At 34.6% G+C, this 23,126-nt stretch overlaps 1 protein-coding gene across 2 annotated transcripts in view; it reads left to right on the forward strand.

Moving 5' to 3' along the window:
- COL4A5 (collagen type IV alpha 5 chain) overlaps positions 1-23,126 on the forward strand; it is a 228,008-nt gene that overhangs the window by 106,521 nt on the left and 98,361 nt on the right. For both annotated transcript variants that reach the window (XM_057495198.1, XM_036924940.2), the window contains 6 exons: positions 5,580-5,669; positions 14,258-14,302; positions 18,394-18,438; positions 18,524-18,586; positions 22,618-22,671; positions 23,020-23,046. In XM_057495198.1, coding sequence (XP_057351181.1) covers positions 5,580-5,669; positions 14,258-14,302; positions 18,394-18,438; positions 18,524-18,586; positions 22,618-22,671; positions 23,020-23,046 — 324 coding nt within the window. The remainder of the gene's footprint in view (positions 1-5,579; positions 5,670-14,257; positions 14,303-18,393; positions 18,439-18,523; positions 18,587-22,617; positions 22,672-23,019; positions 23,047-23,126) is intronic.

A 23,126-nucleotide genomic window follows, 5' to 3' on the forward strand; every position in this document is an offset into this window, starting at 1 on the left:
TTTCTGATCTTAAAGGAAAAGCTTTCAACTTCTCGCTGCTAAGTATAATGTTGGCTGTGGGTTTGTCATATATGGCCTTTATTATGTTGAGGTACTTGCCCTCAATACCCATTTTTTTGAGAGTTTTTTATCATGAATGGATATTGAATTTTTTCAAATGCTTTTTCAGCATCTGTGGAGATGATAGTGTGGTTTCTGTCCTTCTTTTTGTTGATGTGGTGGATGATATTGATGGATTTTCAAATGTTGTACCATCCTTGCATCCCTGGAATAAATCCTGCTTGATCATGATGGATGATCTTTTTGATGTATTTTTGAATTCAGTGTGCTAATATTTTGTTGAGTATTTTTGCATCTATATTCGTCAGGGATATTGGTCTGTAATTTTCTTTTTTTGTGGTGTCTTTGCCTGTTTTTGGTATTAGAGTGATGCTGGTCTCATAGAATGAGTTTGGAAGTATTCCCTCTTCTTCTACTCTTTGAATAATTTTAATGAGGATGGGTATTAGGTCTTCACTAAATGTTTGATAAAATTCAGTGGTGAAGCCATCTAGTCCAGGGGTATTGTTCTTAGGTAGGTTTCTGATTCCCAGTTCAATTTTGTTGCTGGTAATTGGTCTGTTCAGATTTTCTGTTTCTTTCTGGGTCAGCCTTGGAAGGTTATATTTTTCTAGAAGGTTGTCCATTTCTTCTAGTTTATCCACTTTGTTAGCATACAATTTTTTATAGTATGCTCTAATAATTCTTTGTATTTCTGTGGTGTCTGTAGTGATATTTCCTTTCTCATTTCTGATTCTGTTTATGTGAGTACACTCTCTTTTTTTCTTGATAAGTGTGGCTAGGGGTGTATCTATTTTGTTTATTTTATCAAAGAACCAGCACTTGCTTTCATTGATTCTTTCTATTGTTTTATTTTTCTCAATTGTATTTATTTCTGCTCTAATCTTTATTATGTCCCTCCTTCTATTGACTTTGGGCCTCATTTGTTCTTCTTTTTCTAGTTTCGTTAATTGTGAGTTTAGACTGCTCATATGGGATTTTTCTTCTTTCCTGAGGTAGGCCTGTATTGCAATATACTTTCCTCTTAGCATGGCCTTCTCTGTATCCCACAGATTTTTGTGGTGTGAAATTATTGCTGTCATTTGTCTCCATATATTGCTTGATCTCTGTTTTTATTTGGTCTTTGATCCATTGGTTTCTTAGGAGCATGTTGTGAAGTCTCCATGTGTTTGTGGGATTTTTTATTTTCTTTGCCTAATTTATTCTAGTTTCATACCTTTGTGGTCTGAGAAACTGGTTGGTACAATTTCCATCTTTTTGAATTTACTGAGGCTCTTTTTGTGGCCTAGTATATGATCTATTGTTGAAAATGTTCCATGTACACTTGAGAAGAATGTGTATTCTGCTGCTTTTGGGTGTAGAGTTCTGTAGATGTCTGTTAGGTCCATCTGTTCTAATGTGTTGTTCAGTGCCTCTGTGTCCTTACTTATTTTCTGTCTGGTTGATCTGTCCTTCAGAGTTAGTGGAGTGTTGAAGTCTCCTAGAGTGAATGCATTGCATTCTATTTCCTCTTTTAATTCTGTTAATATTTGTTAACATATGAAGGTGCTCCTGTGTTGGGCGCATAGATATTTATAACAGTTGTATCTTTTTGTTGGATTGACACTTTTATCATTATGTAATGTCCTATTTTCTCTTGTGACTTTCTTTGTTTTGAAGTCTATATTTTCTGATACAAGTACTGCAACACCTGCTTTTTTCTCCCTATTAGTTGCATGAAATATCTTTTTCCATCCCTTCACTTTTAGTCTATGTATGTCTTTGGGTTTAAGGTGAGTCTCTTGTAGGCAGCATATAGATGGGTCTTATCTTTTTATCCATTCAGTGACTCTATGTCTTTTTATTGGTGCATTCAGTCCATTTACATTTAGGGTGATTATCGATAGGTATGTACTTATTGCCATTGCAGGCTTTAGATTCGTGGTTACCAAAGGTTCAAGGTTAACTTCCTTACTATCTAAGAGTCTAACTTAACTCACCTAATATGCTATTACAAACACAATCTAAACATTATTTCTTTTTCTCCTCCTTTTTCTTCCTCCTCCATTCTTTTTATATTAGGTATCATATTCTGTACTCTTTGTCTATCCCTTGATTGATTCTGGGGATTGTTCATTTAATTTTGCATTTGCTTAGTAATTAGCTGTTCTACTTTCTTTACTGTGGTTTTATTACCTCTGGTGACAGCTATTAAACCTTAGGAACACTGCCATCTATAGCAATCCCTCCAAAATAGACTGTTGAGATGGATTGTGGGAGGTAAATTCTCTCAGCTTTTGCTTATCTGGCAATTGTTTAATCCCTCCTTCAAATTTAAATGATAATCTTGCTGGATAAAGTAATCTCGGTTCAAGGCCCTTCTGCTTCATTGCATTAAATACATCATGCCACTCCCTTCTGGCCTGTAAGGTTTCTGCTGAGAAGTCTGATGTTAGCCTGATGGGTTTTCCTTTGTATGTAATCTTATTTCTCTCTCTGGCTGCTTGTAATAGTCTGTCCTTATCCTTGATCTTTGTCATTTTAATTACTATATGTCTTGGTGTTGTCTTCCTTGGGTCCCTTGTGTTGGGAGATCTTTGGCTCTCCATGGCCTGAGAGACAATCTCCTTCCCCAGATTGGAGAAGTTTTCAGCAATTACCTCCTCAAAAACACTTTCTATCCCTGTCTCTCTCTCTTCTTCTTCTGGTACCCCTATAATGAGAATATTGTTCCATTTGGATTGGTCACTCAGTTCTCTCAATATTCTTTCATTCTTAGAGATCCTTTATTCTCTCTGTGCCTCAGCTTCTTTGTATTCCTCTTCTCTAGTTTCTACTTCATTTATCATCTTCTCCACTGTATCTAATCTGCTTTTAATATCCTCCATTGTGCTCTTCAGTGATTGAATCTCTGACCAGAATTCATTCCTGAGTTCTTGAATATCTTTCCATACCTCCATGAGCATGTTTATGATTTTTATTTTGAACTCCCTTTCAGGAAAAGTCATGAGGTCCATGTCATCTTTACCAGGAGTTATATTAATTTTACTCTGATCCAGTTTCCTTTGGCGTTTCATATTTGTATATGGCACCCTCTAGTGTCCAGAAGCTCTACTCTCTGGAGCTGCTCAGCCCCTGAAAGCAATGTTGGAGGAGGTCACAGGGGAGTGGTATTGGTGCCTGGGAGGAGGAAATAGCTGTTTCCTGCTTCCGAGCTGCTCTACCTGTCTCCACTGCCTGAACCAGTGGGCCAAGTACACAGGTATAAGCCTCTATTCTTTGCATTTGTAGTTGCTGTAGATGGGACTTCCCTCTGGCTGGCTTAACATCAGGGTAGGGCTTACCAGTTTGCAAGCCAGGTGGGGCTGGCCGGGAGAAAGGTGCAGTAGGCTGTGTATCACAGAGGGGGTCCTTGGAGCTGTGTAGCCAGCTAGGTAGCTGGAGCACCTGAAGATCGTGAAAGCTCCCAACCTGCTGGGCAGAGTGCACCTGAACAATTTTGTCTACCTATCCTTTCTCCTGAACAGTAAGCTCTGTGCAATCCTTGCCCCTTTACCAGCCCTCTTGCTAAGGGCTTCCTTGTTAGGAAGTCTCTCAGACTGCCTTCCTTTCTTTTGTCCCAGAGCAGCTGGATATGTATCCCTGCTTTCCCCACGTGGCTGGAATCTCAGTCTGTCCAGGAATTCTGCCTGTCTTAGCTTTCCAACCCTCTAATCCTGAGAGTACCATGCAAGCACATGAAATGTAGGTTTGTTCTCCTAGAGCAGATCTCCAGAGTTAGATATTCAGCAGTCCAAGCCCTCCACTCCCTCCCTGCTCTGTTTCTCTTCCTCCCACTGGTGAGCTGGGCTGGAGGAAGAGCTTGGGTCCCACTGGGCCACAGCTTTGGTATGTTACCCTCTTCCATGAGGTCTGCTCTTTTCTCCAGGTGTGTGCAGTCTGGCACAGTCCTCTTTCCTGTTGCTCTTTCAGGATTAGTTGTATTAATTATATTTTCATATTATATGCAGTTTTAGGAGGAAGCCTGTGTCTCACCTCTCATGCCGCCATCTTTAATCCAATCCTCCCTAATGTTCTCCCCTCTTTCTCTATTTCCTTCAAAATAATTGGGTTAAAGTTGATTACAATAAAATTGTCACAATTCTGTGACTAGAACAGCAAAGAGATGTATTTATAGAATATATAATATGTTAATAATAATTGTCAAAACTACAGGAATGTTTAGACCTGCCATTAACTGGCTAGCATTTGCTTTATTGACTTTTAAGTGATAAATGGAAACCAACCAGAAGTAGCCTTTTCAAAGTACTTATATTTATTGTAAGATAATTAAACATACCCAGGAACCACTCAATACAAAATTGTCTAAGCTATCTAGACCAAACTTAGTACTTACCACACACACACACACAGAGTATGACTAAAAGCCTACTGTACCTTAACCTCTAGATGTATGTGCCTCCAATGGCCCATTCATCAGTTGCCTTGTAGATATGCATTGCTTCTCTTTGTCAGGTGCTGCTTAGGCTGTCACTGTGGATAGAATCTGGTGAGAGGGTTCCCAGAACAAAGTCCAGTGACTCTGCCGGAGACTCAGCCTTCAAGCCTTAGGAAAGTAGAGGAACCACTTACAGGCCTGTAGTTAGGAACTGTGAGCCCTCAGGGTTCTTAAACGTAATAGTGATGAATTTGCTTTCTGTGATTGGATCCCCTAGGGGTGTTGGGATTCACGCTCTTACTATGATTGGCTGTATGCAAGTTAACTAACCCTAATGTGTTGATTTAATGATATATTAGTACACATGGTGGCTCTCTACCCCAACCTATCTGGCTGTACAAATATGTGCATCAGGCCACTTTACTGTATAGGTGCTGATATGGTGAACCCTCAATGGTAGGTAGGTAGGCCTCCTGTGGTAGTGTTGATAAGTGCTTTGGTCAGAACTGGGACTTGAGTCACAATTCAAATAGTAATTCTGAGTAGAGGGATTACTAGTGGTTTTTTAATATATATATATTTTTCTACAGTAAACAAATGTGTATTCCTTTTTGTACTAGTTTTATAATTTAAAAAATTAATAAAGTCCTTTTCTGGCTAAATTATCTCCAGTCAACTAATGAATTTCCATTCTGGATATTTGTACATCTATTCTACTCTACAACAAATTTGACAGCTTCTCTGATGTTTTCTTTTTATCCTTATTCTTCCCTGTACCACACTTATTTCACGTAACCCTTGCAGACCTGGATTTATTTTCTAGATTTATTTCCTTCTTCTCTCTTAAACTATTGATGTCAGAATATTTAACACAAGAGATTTTTTACAAGAAAGCAAAGGATTATATTATCACACATGATATAAATTCAGAGTGGTTTGTGTTTTTCCACTCCGGTTTCCTCATGTTAGTGGATACTGTGAATTAGTATCATTAAATTAAGTTACTTTCCTCAAGATAGTCATTCGGTCTTTTTAAATCTCAACCATAGCTGTGTTTGAAAATTCACAAATGACCTTACCTTTCATTTTTGTTCAATTGCAGGGGGAGAGAGGGTTTCCAGGTTTGGAAGGCCATCCAGGTTTGCCTGGATTTCCAGGTCCAGAAGGGCCTCCAGGACCTTGGGGACAAAAGGTATGTGCCAAGTTGCCAACCAGTAATACAAGAAGAATTAAGCCATCTTACTGTGGAGCTGCATGTCAAATCAACTAAAAAGTTACTGAATTATTGCCAGAAACTAATATTTAAATAAAACAATAGAATAGCTGTGAGTCTATACTTTGTTGTTGGTTTAAAGAAAACCTGAATATTACTGATATAATCATATGCTTTTGGAAGATGCCTTTAGTTGTATGTGGTTATTTGGGTCCTTAACAAAAATTAACTTCTGTCAGGAGCTCAGCTGAGCTGGAAGGAGCTGAACTGCCAGGTATGAGAGTGACTGGTAATGACAACAAGCCAAAATGAAACTAACCGTCAAACACTTAATGTGACAGTAAAAGCAAAAAAGTTAAACTAGAAAAAGCACCAACTTCCCCACTGTTCCATTTTTCCCCATGGAACAGTGCCAGTGAGAGTCAGATGGATCAGCAAAGACATGGGGAATTGTTTCATTGCTGAGGGAGCTTGGAGAAAAACCTCTTGCCATTTTTTATGGATCATGGGGTAGAGTGGGGGAGGTTGAAGGGGAAGGACTAGGAGTAGAAATACTGAGTCAGAGTGCAAAAAAGGTATCCTCAAGTTTCCCTCCCTCCCAATAAAGAGGTTTCCACCAAGAGATAATAGTGAATTTTAAGATTGAAAGGAGTTTCTGGTTTTTTTTGAAATGGCTTTTCTGGTTGATTGATTGACCTTTACCATCTGTAAAAGTAAAAGTAGACCTGTGAAATGATATATGAAAGGGCCAGTTCTGGTCATTTTTCTAAAAAGGAAAAGTGCTTTAAAAAACATTTTTTCCTAATTTAATTTAATTTAGTAGTGGTACATCATTCATTAGAGTATTAAAGAAATCAAATGGATACTCATCAGGCAGTCCTCCCAGTAAAGGAGGAAAATCAATTCAAACGCATAAAAATACTTTTTAACTATACCAGAGCATAGATTGTGAGGGTACGCCTGAGCATGATCTTTGAGGAGGTAGCAGTACATCAGATCGTTTTGTTAGATTAAAGAGCAGAAGGGACCTGGGCAAAACTTCCTGAGTAGAACTTGACACTGAGGGAAAAGTAAGACTCTAAGTGACTGCATAGAATTCAAGTAGACTGGGCATTCAACACAATGTCCTGTCTAATGAGGTCCAAAAAAACAATAGGATGTTTCTTGTGCACCTGGAGTGGCGAAGAAGTAGCAGAGATCTGAAATTGTTGAGTAGATGCTATTGAGCTCTAATTCAGCAGCAATGCATGCAGACTGTTGGCATGGGACATCTCAAAGAATTCCAGCTTCGACTAGATTGTCCCACTTTGAGCACTCTGAAACTACTTAAGTTCTCCATAATTTAGGTACAGCCTTGTGAAAATGAGGTGGGGACTCAGTTGACTAAGATTAAATTTCAGTCACATTAATGAAATGGATGCTTTGAAATAGAAATTAAGTTGAACCATAGAAAAATAAAATTAAACTTCTTGTCTCTGACTTTACCTGGTATTCTGGGCTGAGTTTCTTGCCCACCATGCTTGCTCAGAGGTGGCAGTTTTAATAAGGATTTGTATCAGCTTTTAAAAAGCAAACCACATCAGAATTCCTTTGAAATAATTTAGCCTTAACTGGCACTATTCTACAATAATATAATTTTTAAATGTGTGGTTGTATGCATTTTAAATTTAGAAAGTAGTCCAATCTTTTGCTTTGATTTTATTTCAATATCTGTAAAATGAGAAGGTTAGACTGCTTTTTAAACTTTGGGATTTTGAATATGAAGCACTTTGTGCTGCTGTCTCCAGTATGACTTCATGCTTCCCAGCATACCTAAATTATACTTTTTATAAAGTGATTGGGTATTCTGGTACATGTTAACATATATACTGTCATAAATTTTGTAGGATTATCCTTTAATCTGAATATTCCTACATATGAAAGTAAAAACATGTAAAACAAATATATATATATATATATATATTTAGAAGTCTATATATAAAATTTTCCAAAGGATTTCTTTATTCGTAAAAATAAAATTTAATTTTTGGTAGATAATATGTTCACTTTCTTCAAAATAAATTAACTTAAAAAGCTATAGAATAAAAAAATCCCCTTTCTACCTCTGTGCATTAGCTACTGAATCTACATAGACCTAATAGGTATCCATTTATTTTATTCTCTTAAGAATATGCCCAAGAACTTTTTATGGATATGCATGCAGATAAGAATATATACATGCACATATATACCTATATACCCACAGGCACACATTTATCTTCCTCTATTTTTTAATTGAAATTTAGCTGATATACAATATTATCTTGGTTTCAAGTATATACAACGCAGTGATTCAACACTTACACACATTGTTAAATCCTCACCCCAACTAGTGCAATTACTATTTGAGCTCTTGTGCCTCTTTATCTGCCTCACCTACTCCACCTACCCATTCCAACCCTGCCCCCCATGCTAACCACCAGTGATTTCTCAGTGTCTATGAGTCTACTTCAGTTTTGTTCATTTTGTTTTCTTTTGTTTTCAGATTCACATAAAAGTGAAATCATATGGTATTTGTCTTTCTGTGCCTGGCTTCTTTTGCTTAGCATAATACCCTCAAGGTCCATCCATATTGTTATAAATGGCAGGATTTCTTTATTTCTTATGGCTGAATAATATTCCATGTGCATATGTACCCCTTCTTTATCCATTCATCTATCGATGGACACTTTGGTTGCTTTCATATCTTAACTGTTGTAAATAATGTGGCAAGAAACATAGGGGTGCATATATGCTTTCAAATCAGAGATTTTGTTTTCTTTGGGCAAATTCCTAGAAGTAGAATCACTGGGTCATATGGTATTTCTATTATTAGTTTTTTGAGGACCCTCCATACTGCTTTCTATAGTGGCTGTACCAATTTACATTCCCACCAACAGTGTAGGAGGTTTCCTTTTTCTTCACATCCTCACCAACACTTGTTATTTCTTGTCTTTTGGTTAGTGACCATTCTCACTGGTGTGAGGTGTTATCTCATAGTGATTTCAATTTCTATTTCTCTGATGGTTAGAGATGTAGAGCATCTTTTCTTATGCCTGTTAGCCATCTGTATGTCTTCTTTGGAAAAATGTTTATTGAGATCCTCTGCCCATTTTTTAATTGGTTCTTTGTTTTTGTGGTGTTTAGGCATATGATTTCTTTATATGCTAACCCCTTATCAGGTAAATCGCTTATGAATATATTCTTCCATACTATAGGTTGCCTTTTTGTTTTGTTGATAGTGTCTTTTGCTGTACAGAAACTCTTCAGTTTGATGTAGTCCCACTTGTTCATTTTTGCTTTTGTTTCCATTATGTTGAGAACACAACTAGTCATGCTATGTTCAAGAGATTTTTGCCTATGTTGTCTTCTAAGAGTTTTACGGTCTCATATCTTATATTTAGGTCTTTAATCCACTTCAAGTTTACTTTTGTGTATGGGGTTAGACAATACAGTTTCATTCTCTTGTATGTAGCTGTTCAGATTTCCCAGAACAATTTATTGAAGTTATGTCCTTTTCCCATTGTATATTCTTGCTTCCATTGTTATATATTCATTGACCATATATGTGTGGGTTTATTTCTGGGCTCTCCATTCTGTTCCATTGATCTTTTTATCTGTTCTTTTGCCAGTACCATTCTGTTTTAATCACTTTGTAGTAAAACTTGAAGTCAGGGAGCATGATATCCCCTGCTTTGTTCTTCTTTCTCAAGATTGCTTTGGCTATTTGGTGTCTTTTGTGGTTCCATATAAATTTTAGAATTATTTGCTCCAGTTTATTGAAAAATGTCATTGGTAGTTTGATAAGGACTGTACTGAATGTGTAAATTGCTTTGGCAGGATGGCCATATGGACAATATTAATTTTTCCTATCCATGAGCATGGGATAGATTTCCATTGATTTGTGTCTTCTTTAATTTCTTTCATGAGTGTCTTAGAGTTTTCAGAATATAAGTCTTTCATTTCATTGGTTAGGTTTAGTCCTACATATTTTATTCTTTTGATGCAGTTGTGAATGGAATTGTTTTCTGATTTCTCTTTCTGATAGTTTGTTGTTAGTATACAGGAATGCAACAGATTTCTGTATATTGATTTTATATCCTGTAATTTTGCTGAATCTGGTTATTAGTACTAATAGTATTTTTGGTGGAGTCTTCTATATATAGTATCATATATATGTGTGTATATATATATATATATATATATATATATATATAGGGTATTCTATGTATAGTGTCATGTCATCTGCAAATAGTGACAGTTTAACCAATTCCTTACCAGTTTTAATGCCTTTTATCTCTTTATCTTATCTGATTGCCATGACTAGGGCCTCCAATACTATGTTGAATAAAAGTAGTGAGAGTAGACATCCTTGTCTTGTTCCTGAACTTAGAGGAAAAGCTTTCAGCTTTTGGCCATTGAGTATGATGTTAGCTGTTGTTTTGTTATATATGGCCTTTATTATTGAGGTATGTTCCGTCTATCCCATTTTGTTGACCGTTTTTGTCATGAATGGATGTTGAATTATCTCAAATGCTTTTTCAGCATCTATTGAGATGATCATATGGTTTTAATCCTTCCTTTTGTTAGTGTGGTGTATAACATTGATTGAATATTGGACCATCCTTGCATCCCTGGATAAATCTCACTTGGTCATAATGGATTATCCTTTAATATATTTTTGAATTTGGTTTGCTAATATTTTGGGGGTATTTTTGCATGTTTGTTCATCAGGGATATTGATCTATAATTGTCTTCTTTTGAAGTGTCTTTGGTTTTGTTGTTAAGAGTGATGCTATTAGAATGAATTTGTAAGTATTCGTTCCTATATTTTGGAATACTTTAAGAAGGATGGGTATTAGCTCTTCATTAAATGTTTGGTAGAATTTAGCTGTGAAGCCATCTAGTACTGGACTTTGTTGAGAGGTTTTTGTTTACCAATTCAGTTTTGTTACTGGTGATTAGTCTGTTCAGATTTTCTGTTTCTTCCTGGGTCAATCTTGGAAGTTTGTACTTTTCTAAGAATTTGTCCATTTCTTCTAGGTTGTCCAATTTATTGGCATATAATTTCTCATAGAATTCTCTTACAATTCTTTGTATTTTGTGGTGTCAGTTGTAACTTCTCCTTTTTCATTTCTGATACTGTTTATTTATGTCCTCTCTTTTTTTCTTGATAAGTCTGGCTAGGGGTTTGTCTAACTCCTGTTGTTTATAAAATGGTCACATATTCACTACAGTGTTTGACCTTTGTTTTTCACTTAATATACATTGTAGATACCTCATATCAGTATAAATAAAACCTCATTATTTTTTTATAATTGCATTATATTCTGTTGTGTATATAAACCATAATTTTATTAAGCCAGTCTTCCATTGATGATCATTTAGGTAGTTTTCAGTTTTTTGCTGCTATAAACAATACTGTTAAAATGTACAATTTTAATAGATTTTCTTTCCCAAATAAGGGATTATCTCTTAAGATTACTAGAAGTGATATTTCTGTGTCAGAGGGTTCATGTATTTATACATTTTTATGGATATTGCCATATTGCCCCCCAAGAAGTTGTATGATTTATCCTTGGTTCCGCAATATACAAGAAGATCAATTTCCCTGTAGTTTCACTAACCCTATTATGAAACTTAGATTTTTGCCAATCTGATAGATGAAAAATGGTCTTTCAATGTACATTTATTATGCATTTATCTTATTAAAAGTGAGATTAAGCATCTTTCCATAGGTCTAAGAATCAGTTGTGTTTTCTGTGAACTGTCTATTCATATCATTTGCCCGTTTTTCTACTGCATTGTTGATGTTTTCATATTTCAAAGTTTTCTTCCTTTGACTCTTACATATTTCTTGTTAAATTCTTTCCTAAACATTTAATCTTATATATTAAAAAGATCACCCTTTGTCTGTGTTGTGAGTTGCAATTATTTTCCCCCAGTTTCTCCTTTGTCTTTGCTGGGTGTGTATATATGTGTGTATACTTATGTGTCTCTGCATGGATTTTTCAAAGGTCTTTTATGGCTTTTGTATTTTGAATAGGAGATGTCTTCTCCACTGTAAGATTATAAAACAGTTTTCCTCTGTTTTCTTCCAGTATTCTAATACTTTGAGTATTTACTATCCGTTTCTAATTCATCCTGTTGTATGGTTTGTGATATAAGTTCCACCTTTGTTTCCCATATGTCCTCACAAGTGCGTCCCAATATAATTTTCCCCACTGATTTGCAATGCCACTTTAATTATGTACCAAATTCACATTAATTTATGGACTTGTTTCTGGGCCATCCATAGTCTTCCAGTGGACAGCTTATTTCAATATCAGAACAAAACCATTTTAATTATTGATGTCTTATACTTTATTTTCATACCTGACAAAGCTAATGTACTTTCATTGCTCTTTTTCTTCAGAATTTTCCTAAATGTTCTTGCTTATTTTTCCACATGAACTTTAGAGTCACCTTGTCCAGTTTAAAAAAAACTCATTTCTATTTTTATTGAATCAAATTTGTAACTAAAATTGTTGATAATTGACTTTATGTTCAATCCTATTATCTAAGAACATAGAATGCCTTTCCATTTGCTTAAGTCTTCCTTTTTGAACTTTAGAAGTATTTTAAAGTTTTCTTCCTTTGACTCTTACATATTTCTTGTTAAATTCTTTCCTAAACATTTAGTCTTTTTTTTTTTGCTATTGTAAATTGCATATTTTCTTCTGTTATGTTTCTAACTGGTAGTTGTTGGTATAAAAATCTATTGATTTCTTCATATTAGTTTTATATTCAGTTATACTACTCAATTATCTCAATTATAGTAGTTTTTCATGTAATTATCTTGGATTTCCATGCCTACAATCATGTTATTTGTAAATAGTGATAGTTTTGCCTTATCCTTTCCAATTTTTATTCCTTAAATTTCTCTCTCTTTATTTAACCATACTGGTTAGGACAACCAGTACAATATTAATATATTTTTGTCTTATTTCTGCCTTTAGTAGGCAAACAAAAAGATTCATTGGGTAAATGGTCTTCTATTTGTTTTAAAATAAAATTGGATTTACTTTAATCTCCTTAGAGATGCATGTGTTGTGGAAGGAGTAAATTAAATTTTTTTTAAAGCAAGGTGTGGTAGGCAGAATAATGCCCATCCCCTAAAGATGTCTAGAACCTAATCCCCAGAACCTGTGAATATATTAGGTTACATACATAAGTGAAATTAAGATTGAAGATGAAATTAAAGTTGCTAATCAGCTGGCTTTGCACTAGGGAGATTATTCTGGATTATCTGGGTGGGCTCAATGTAATCATAAGGATCCTTTAAATGTGGAAAAGGGAGGTAGTAGAGTCAGTGTCAGAGTGAGGCAATGTTAGAAAGACTCATTCAGCCATTGCTGGATTTGAAGAGGGCCATGAGCCAAAGAATGTTTGTGGCCCTGGAAGCTGGAAAAAGAAAGGACATGGGTTCTCCCCCATAGAACCTCCAGAAAGCAACAGAGCTCTGCCACTGAGAGTTCTGTCATACTTCTGACTTCCAGAACTGTAAGACTGTTGTTTTAAGCCACTAAGTTTGTGGTAATTTGTGAAAGTACTATAGTAAACTTACATGCCAGGTAACCTTTTCTCCAAGTGAAACTTTTTGTGTAAGTTCAACATGAAATAAATAAAAACACAGCTGCGCTGATTGAATGAAGGCTATGACAGAGGCATCAAGAAGCCGCCAGTGGAACCTCTAGAGTTATGAGTTGAATAACATGGAAACCATTTATGTAAAGCAAAATGTCCCACTTTAATAATAGCTATCTAAAGTCTCAGGTGTGCTAGCTATATATTCTACTGAAATTCCTGTCTTTTGGAGTAGAATTAGGTTTTCTTTATTCTATTTTTTAAGGAAACTAGTTAATAAAAGCTTACTGAGGCAAGAGAATAAGTTCTCAGCAATGTGGTTGTAGCTAGAAATGAGTAAATAGATTAACAAATATGTGGGCAACCTCTTTTGTATGGAATCTAGAGCAGAAGCGAGAAAAGGAAGTCTATGGTTCTTTCTTGTTCCTTCTTAAACTCTGCCAGTAAAAAGTGCCTTATAAAACAAAGCAAAGATTTGAAACACCAAATTCAAGAACAGTCTATATTTGGGCTTAGAGATGATGCTATTTATTACCATCATGGCAAGCAGATTGACATATTATAGAAAATGCCTAGATTTTCAGTTGTTATTTTGTTTATGCATAAATGATTTGGGGAATATCTATATGACTATTTCATCCTTGTTTTCTTTCATGATTCATAATTAACTTTATAGGTATAAAGTTTCTTTCACTTTATGTTAGCAGTTTTCTTCTCAGTAAATAAAGGCTTTTCTTATTTTTTATCATGTAACTTACCTCTGTTTTCAGTCTCAATAATACATGTTTCTTCCTTGGATATGTAAGTTTCTCACTAACTTTCACAAAGGTTCACAGAAATTTAAGTTCTTATTTTATAATCTAAAATTAGTTACTTGAGAGCTATTTTTGAAGAAAAAAAACTAAATGTATTGTATTTTTCAGGGTGATGATGGAATTCCAGGGCCACCAGGACCAAAAGGGATCAGAGTAAGTGATACTTGCTGTATATCAAATGCTTTTTTGATCAAAACAGAGAGAAAGGGAATGAAGTATATGAGACAACCCAAGAAGACTCATATTGAAATGCTAAAAGAAACATGCAGTCTTTAAAAAGTCAAATTTAAGAGTTGGTATATGTCTACAATTATCCTTTATTTAGCATTTTTATAGTTATATTTATATATCCAGATGTTTCTTTAAGCTAATATATGAAGATTTTAAATTAGCTTTTGGGTAAGAAATATGAAAGTGCTAAATTCTTACAGCTTGTTAATTTATTAAAAATATATATCATACAAGTGGTTAAACCAGAACTTCTCAACCAGTCTGATTATGTCAGTCCTCTGGGTTTAGAATTTTGTTCAACTTCAGGCTGTCCACCCTCCCAGTGTAGCATGTACAAATACTATAATTTTCTTTGTGTATCTTTAAAGAGAATAAGTTTGGGAGGCACTGGTTTAAAACACTATGTTAAAGAATAACTACTTTAGGAAAAACACAACATTTCCTCAATTCTAAAATGTGTGATTTTTCATTTTTAATGTTCTGGAAATCAGGATGTGTCTCAAAATTGAAGTGCATATTTAGTGTAATTTTTCTGAGAAGCTTTTAAGTTGACATTAAATCTTTCACTGTGCTTTAGAATTGGAAACAAACTATAGTTTAAAAATAGTACTGGCTTTTGGAAAATCATATTTAAACTTTTTGAGCCTCAGTTTCTCCATTTGTTAAATTAGAGAATCAATATGATCTCCAAGGTCCCTTTTAGCTCTTAAATTCTGTGTTCATTCATTGACAAGGCCCCTTAATTTGAGTATAAAATACATGGGTGGTGATACAGCATGTTTATGTGTGTAAGAGGCAATTAAACATTCTGATCCTTTGATCTCCAGAAATTTAATAGATATACATATTTTACATAACATTAAAAACATTCTGCTTGCTATATAGTTCTTAAGAACATGTAGCTTGCCTTATGTGCTACTTATGACTACTGTGGTTAGGATACTGGAAAAGTAGGGAAGAAATTCAAAACCTTTAGTTTATTTTAGCAGACATATTTCTGTTTTTCTGTAGTAAATGGATATACTATTAAAGCTCTTCATAATAATCATATCTCAAATACCTATAGCTACCATTAACTATGTCTTTGAGCACTGTTAAGACAAAAAAAGAACTGTCCATTCTGTCAGTTGCCATTTCCAAGTGTCTGGGAGTGCCTGTATAGTCCATTCCTCAACTACAACTTCAGAAGTGCTTAGAAGTAGATGGCCTTATAGCTCTTGCATCATCAGGTCTCAGCTAACAGGCAACTCTTGACATGCAGATTTTAAGACTTCTGAAAAAATTTAAGCAGACACAAATGTACAGAGAAAAGTAGTACAATGAACCCCCATGCACATATCACTCAGCTTCAAAAGTTATCAACATTTTGACAACTTTGTTTCATCTACATCCCACCACTATTTTTTGGATTATTTTAAAGTAAATCCCCCACATTATTTATTCCACAAATGAATACTTCAGTAGTCTGATAACCACATAACCACACTACCATTATTACACCCCAAAAAATGAGCAGTAAATTTTCAATATACTTTAGAACTCAGTCCTTATTCAGATTTCCTCAATTGTCTCAAAGAGGTGTTTTTTACAATTGGTTTGTTCAAACCAGGATCCAAGCAAGTTCCACATACTGCATTTGATTGCTATATTTGTTAAGCCTCTTTTATTACACCATTGGAGAAACTGGGTCATTTGTATTGTACTGCATTCCACATTCTGGTTGTGGCTGATTGTTACCTCATGATGTCATGTAAATTGTTTCTCTGTCCCCCATATTTCCTGAAAATTGCAGGTTGCTTTGGAAGAGCACTAGAGAACTGTCTGGGGATGGAGAATGAACTGTACACTTAAGATTTGTGCATTTTACTGTATGTAAATTATACTGCAAAAAAATTAAAGAATACTTTATAGGTAGTGCTGTGTATTTACTATAGAATTACATCTTACAGCACAAATATATGTCTATCCCACTTTTTTGTTGCTAGATTTGATCAGTGGTCTCAGATATATGAGTCTGATTCTGCCATCAAAAATTTCCTCATCAATTTTCATCTAATGGTTTAGCATCCATTAATGATCATTGCCTAGATCCACTTTTTTTGTTCAAAATTGCAAAATGGTGATTTTTAAAATCCTATCAATCCTTCATTTTTAGCTGGAATTCTAATTTATCAGCTGCTAATTAGCTAGTACACTGGTAGCTTTGAGTAGTGATCAAGGAAGGTTTTTTGAATTTGTTATCATTATGTACAAATGGAATTGTGTGTTTCAATCAGTTGTACTCATTATTCTTTTTGAAGGCCAAATTATTCCATCTTTGGTCTGTGGGAGCCCTTCAAACTGGTGCCTGTGTCCTTTGGTCAAAACCCTATTGATCTTTGATAATTTCCCTGCTTTTTGACACAGGAAGACCCTTCAGACTCATCTTGTACATTTTTTAAATCTGAATCTGGAATTGGTCACATCTCTGATTCCAAGTCCTTTTTAGTGAAAACTGTGATTTAGATACCACAGTCTGAATGTTAGGGATTTTCATTGCTACTGCATCTGTCATTGTTTTGATGTCTTTTCAGTGGACAAAATTAGGAAATATTTATTTTTTAAGAGAAAAATATCATGAATTCACAGTATTACTTCCAATTGACATTTAAAATACAAAGGTTTTTTTACACTTAGTCTGTCTGCCCAGCCCAAACACTTGTCTCTCCTTAAGGTGAAAATCTCAATTCCTAATGACATTAATATAATTTATTATTTCCTTCATCCTGCAGTATACCTAGAATAGCTTCAAATTAACAGTTTACAAATGAACAAAATGATTTCAATTAATAGTAGTAACAGAATTCTTAAATGCAATTAATTATTTATTTGTTGTTCTTTTTTCCCCTTTGAATTGACTAATTTCGCTAAGGAAGTACAGTCAAAATATCATGCTTTAAAGGCACTTGAAGTAATTTTTTCTTTGTATAGTTTATGTCAACAACTTGGTATACGTTAGGTTCGTGGGTTCAATTTGTTCCTAACTTTTAATGGTTTCCTTTTTTTACCTTTTCAATTTTAATTTTTAATTATTTAAACATTGTTCTATAAGGCAAGGCATAGTTAGGGATCCTTCACCTCCATCCTTGCCATGTTTAGTATTACCACTTTTATAAAAAGGTGGCATATTATATACACTATTTATACTTTTTTCTTTTAAAATTATATCCTGGAGATAACTACATATTTCAATGTACAGAGATCTGCCTCATTCTTTTTAACAGCTGCATAGTTTTATATTATGTGGATGTACCATAATTTACTTAGTCATGTACTTATTTTTTCTAATATTTAGCTATAACTATGGTATGGTCATTTCTAAACTTTAGCTATAATAATGCTTCAATCAATGACCTTGAATTTCATATTTTATTTCATAATTTATGGTATACTATTGGGATATATTCTTAGAAATGAGTTGTTTCAAAAGATAAATGCATGTATAATTTTGCTATATATTTCCAAATTTCTCTCCATGATGTTTGAATCCCATTAGCAGTGTCTGAGAGTGACTTTTTCCCATAGGTTCACCTACAAAGAACATTGTCAAACTTGTACTTTTGCTAATCCTGACAGGGAAATTTGATTGAAGAAATTTTGGAACATCCTGGTGATGTCCTCAGGGACAGATATATTTGCCATTTACCCACCCCCTGCTGAATTCAATATCCAACATTACAAACCTGGGAGAACCACTTTATCTTTTGGAAAAGACATTTCATCCAATAATTTGCCTGTGTGTACTAAGTGCAATGAAGACCATGCTCCCTCAAATAGGAGTTTCTTCTATAGTTTCCTATGAAACAAACTTGTAAACATCTATAGGGAGTTTTTTTCTTTAATGTTTAGGGTAATAATGAGATACATTTTGTCCATTGCTATTCTAAATATAGTTTTCATGATTCCCTTAGGCAGGATATTACTTTATTGTTATTGATTGTTATTTGATTCAAGGAACGTATTTCTTCTTATAGGGTCCTCCTGGACTTCCTGGATTTCCAGGGACACCAGGTCTTCCTGTAAGTAGCATTTGGCCTCTTATTTTAAAATCCCTTAAAAAATAATCAAAGAAATACTATACATGTGTTATATCCCTTTTCAAAGGGAATGCCAGGCCATGATGGGGCTCCAGGACCTCAAGGTATCCCCGGATGCAATGGAACCAAGGTGAGAGTTCTTTGACTTAATCTTAGGCAATAAACTTGATAATAATAGATCTAAAAATCTAAAGAAATCAATATGAAGAATGTTGACGAAGAGGTATAGTAGCTTTATGTCTCGGACATACATAGGCTGTGTTTCTGAGTTAACATTTTCAGTATGTTGAAAAATCAGTAATTCTGTAAGCATGTGTCATTAGCTAGAATATCACATTGGGTTGAACATTACTTATCAAGTCTTATTTTGACTTTAGTATAAAGTAGGATGAAAGTTAAAAAGGAACTAGGATATATATGTTTCAAATATAATATCAAGTGTTAAGAGTAATACTTGTGAATGTAATTCATAAAAAAGTTTGCCATTTTTTAAACTAGCTACAATTCAAGTTTTCAGATGTTTAATTGTGTTGTATATTATGATTGAGATTTTGTGCCTCTTTTTCCACTTCACCTATTTCACCTGCCCACACCAACCCCTCTCCCGTGCTAACCACCAGTCACTTTTCAGTGTCTATTAGTCTATTATTATTTTGTTCATTTCGTTTTGTTTTGTTTTTAGAAATCACATGGTGTTTGTCTTTTATAACATGGCTCATTTCACTTAGCATAATACCCTCTAGAGCCATCCATGTTGTCACAAATGGCAAGATTTTTTTCTTTTTATGGCTGAATTGTGTATATGTACCCCATCTTCTTTATCCATTCATCTACTGATGGACACTTTGGCTGCTTCCATATCTTGGCTATTGTAAATAATGTGGCAATAAAGATAAGGGTGCATGTATTGTTTCAACTCAGAGATTTTGTTTTCTTCAGGTAAACCCTAGAAGTGGAATTACTGGGTCATATGGTATTTCTATTGTTAGTTTTTAGAGGACTCTCCATACTGCTTTCCACAGTGGCTGCACCATTGACATACCCATCAGCAGTGTAGGAGGTTTCCCTTTTCTCCACATCGTAGCCAACACTTGTTATTTCTTTTCTTTTGGTTCTAACTGGTGTGAGGTGATATCTCATTGTGGTTTTGATTTGCATTTCCCTGATGATTAGTGATGTGGAGCATCTTTTCATGTGCCTGTTCACCATCTGTATGTCTTATTTGAAAAAGCATTTATTCAGATCCTCTGCCCATTTTTTAATTGGGTTCTTTGGTGTTGAAGCCTATGTGTTCTTTATATATTTTGGTTGTTAACCCCTTATTGGATAAATAACTTATGAATATATTCTTCCATACTGTAAGTTCCCTTTTTGTTTTGTTGATGGTATCGTTTGCTATACAGAAATTTTTAGTTTGATGTAGTCCTACTTGTTCATGTTTGCTTTTGTTTCCCTTGCCTGGGAGATGTATCTAGAAAACAGTTGTTCATGCTTATGTTCAAAAGATTTTTGCCAGTTTTCCTCTAAGAGTTTTATGGTTTCATGTCTTATATTTGGGTCTTTAATCCTTTTCTAATTTACTTTTGCATAGTATTAGACAGTAATCCAGTTTCATTCTCTTATGTAGTTGTCTAGTTTTTCCAGCAGCATTTATTGAAGAATCTGTCTTTTCCCCATTGAATGTTCTTGCTTCCACTGTCATCTATTAATTGACCATCTATGAGTGGGTTTATTTCTGGGCTCTCTGTTCTGTTCCATTGATCTATGTGTCCATTCTTATGCCACTACAGTACTGTTTTAATTACTGTGAATACTTAATGTTTAAAATTATTTTTACCTTCCTAATAATTTCCTTAAGAGAAATCCTCAAAGTCTATATGTAATACAGCATATCAGTTTTTACTATAAACTATTAGTATGGAACTTGGAACTCTTCTCTGTCAATGAAAATGATGTTAACAATTTAGAAGAAAAAATAAAACTTTACATATGACAGGCTTTTTTTCCTGACCCACTTTTCTTGTCTTTTGTCAACTGTTTCAATTTAATATAAAGTGTTAGCAAGATAAAAGTGAGGAAATTTTGCTCTTTTTGAAACCTTACATATTATAGCCTCTGTTCTTATTCTTGCACTTTTATCCTTTTCCTATAGGTTAATGCAATATCTTATAATTTTCTGTATAGCCTTTTGGCATTTTCCATTTTGCACATGATATTCTGAAATAACCCTAAATTGGTTTAATGAATGGCATATGTCAGATTTTATACTAGGTCATATATTTAAAATTATTTGAATAAAACTATTTTGCATTCTGAAGGCCCTATTTTGTGATAATTATTATATTGTATACTTAAAGGCAATAAAATTTGAGCTGGGGACCCCTTACAGTGATGGAACCAATGTGGAGTTAGTTTGCATGGCACATTGCATGTTAAAGTGGGCTACATCCTTGTGCCTATTCTAGTTATTTATTGCCAGCATGCCTTGAGCTAGACTACTAGCCAAGGTTTTATTTGAAGACCAAATGAATCTACAGTGAGTATAATATGCTATATGATTAAAGGAATTTTTCTTTCTTTTTGTAGAGCAGTACCTTACCAGATCTCACAATTACTTTCTGTTTGAGGTCCGCAATTATGTTAGCAGCAAATTTTTTTAATAAGGTATCATTGATATACACTCTTATGAAGGTTTCACATGAAAAACATTGTGGTTACTACATTCACCCATATTATCAAGTCGCCCCCATACCCCGTTGAAGTCACTGTCCATCAGTGTAGTAAGATGCCACAGAGTCAGTACTTGTCTTCTCTGTGCTACACTGTCTTTCCCATGACCCTTGCCCACACTGTGTATACCAGTCATAATACCCCTCCATCCCCTTCTCCCTCCCTCCCCACCCACCCTCCTACACCCCTCCCCTTTGGTAACCACTAGTCTCTTCTTGGAATCTGTGAGTCTGCTGCTGCTTTATTCCGTCAGTTTGCTTTAACTTTATACTCCACAAATGAGGGAAATCATTTGGTACTTGTCTTTCTCCACCTGGCTTATTTCACTGAGCATAATATCCTCCATCTCCATCCATATTGTTGCAAATGGTAGGATTTGTTTTCTTCTTATGGCTGAATAGTATTCCGTTGTGTATATGTACCACCTCTTCTTTATCCATCCATCTACTGATGGACACTTAGATTGCTTCTGTATCTTAGCTATTGTAAGTAGTGCTGTTAGCAGCAAATTTTTAAAAATAGATTTATTATGTGTACTTTTAGATGAAATGGTTTCTTATATTTCTTACTGTGTAACTAATAGAATGAACCTTAGAGATGAGCCAGAATATATGGGTCCTTTTATTTTCTGTCTTCTAAGCTTGATGCACAGGGCACTTTCTTTCTCTCTGAGCCTACTTTTTCCATGTGTAGAAAATGGAGGAGAGAGGGATATTAGACAATAACTCAAAAGCACACAGCTGTAATAATTTTACTCCTAAGCTTCTGACAAGAATGTTGCTAGATTACTATGGCATTTAGGTAGTAGAAAGGAAGCTGCATTGGAGTCTTCTACAGCAGTTTTAGCTTTTGTTTTCTAAACCAAATGTCCATATTAGTAATTTACAATAGTGAGTGAGAAAAATTGGGTGGCTAGAAAACATAATGACCTGCAATTGCTAGAACTATTGCTATTATTGTCTTCTTGGTGATATTAATGACATTCTTTCTTACCATCTTTTCCTCTTTACAAAAATAATTTGATGTAGTTTACAATAAAAAGATGTAATAGGGCAGTTAAACTAAGAATCTATATAATAAATGGGCAGGAAATTGGTACAAATCATTAACTATTAAATGTGATGATGGCCAGGAATCTGTGGTGTGATTGTCTCAAAATGGATTTGTCAGAAGAAAATGAACTGAAGTAGAAAATTTTTTCTTTTATTTCTGATTGGGATTGATGAGTAGGGATAAAATTATCTTAGAAGGTTGAATTGATATGGATAGTTGATATTAAAGTAATTGGAAAGTGACGGCTAATGAATTTTTGGCAAGCTGGCATGTTTCAAAATGGCTTTTATAGAAATCTTTTAAATACATCATTGTTTGTTGGTATAGTTATGCTTTGTTTCTTGTTCCTCCATGCTCTTTATTTTTAACTCCTTCTAGGGAGAACGTGGATTTCCAGGCAGCCCCGGTTTTCCTGGTTTACAGGGTCCTCCAGTAAGTTATAAAATTTGGGATTATAGTGAACAAAGGAATTGACAGAAGCAGCAGAAGTGTAGAAAGCGAGCTCAATGCATTCATGTAGAACAAATTAGTACATTTTTAAGTAGTAAAATAGAAAAGGATTTTTCCAAAAAGTTGGCAGTATAGTTCTCTACTGGGTAAAAGCAAGGATTGTATGGTATTTAATATAAATGTCATCTCTAAATATCTTAAGATACATTGTACTCAGAATGACCCTGCAATAGTCTATTCAATTTGGACTTTATTTGGAAAATATTGTGTTCTTTTGTTTGCTCCACTCTCATATATATATAAAATAATCCCCTTTCTTTTTAATAATAGGGACCTCCTGGAATCCCAGGTATGAAGGTAAGTATCTCAGGCTGGGAAGATAAACATTTTGAATAAAATATTTGGAAAGCCTGCAACTTCAGTCAGATAATTTCTCT

The sequence above is a fragment of the Manis pentadactyla genome, chromosome X (genome assembly GCF_030020395.1).
Source record: "Manis pentadactyla isolate mManPen7 chromosome X, mManPen7.hap1, whole genome shotgun sequence".
Classification (NCBI taxonomy): Eukaryota; Metazoa; Chordata; class Mammalia; order Pholidota; family Manidae; genus Manis; species Manis pentadactyla.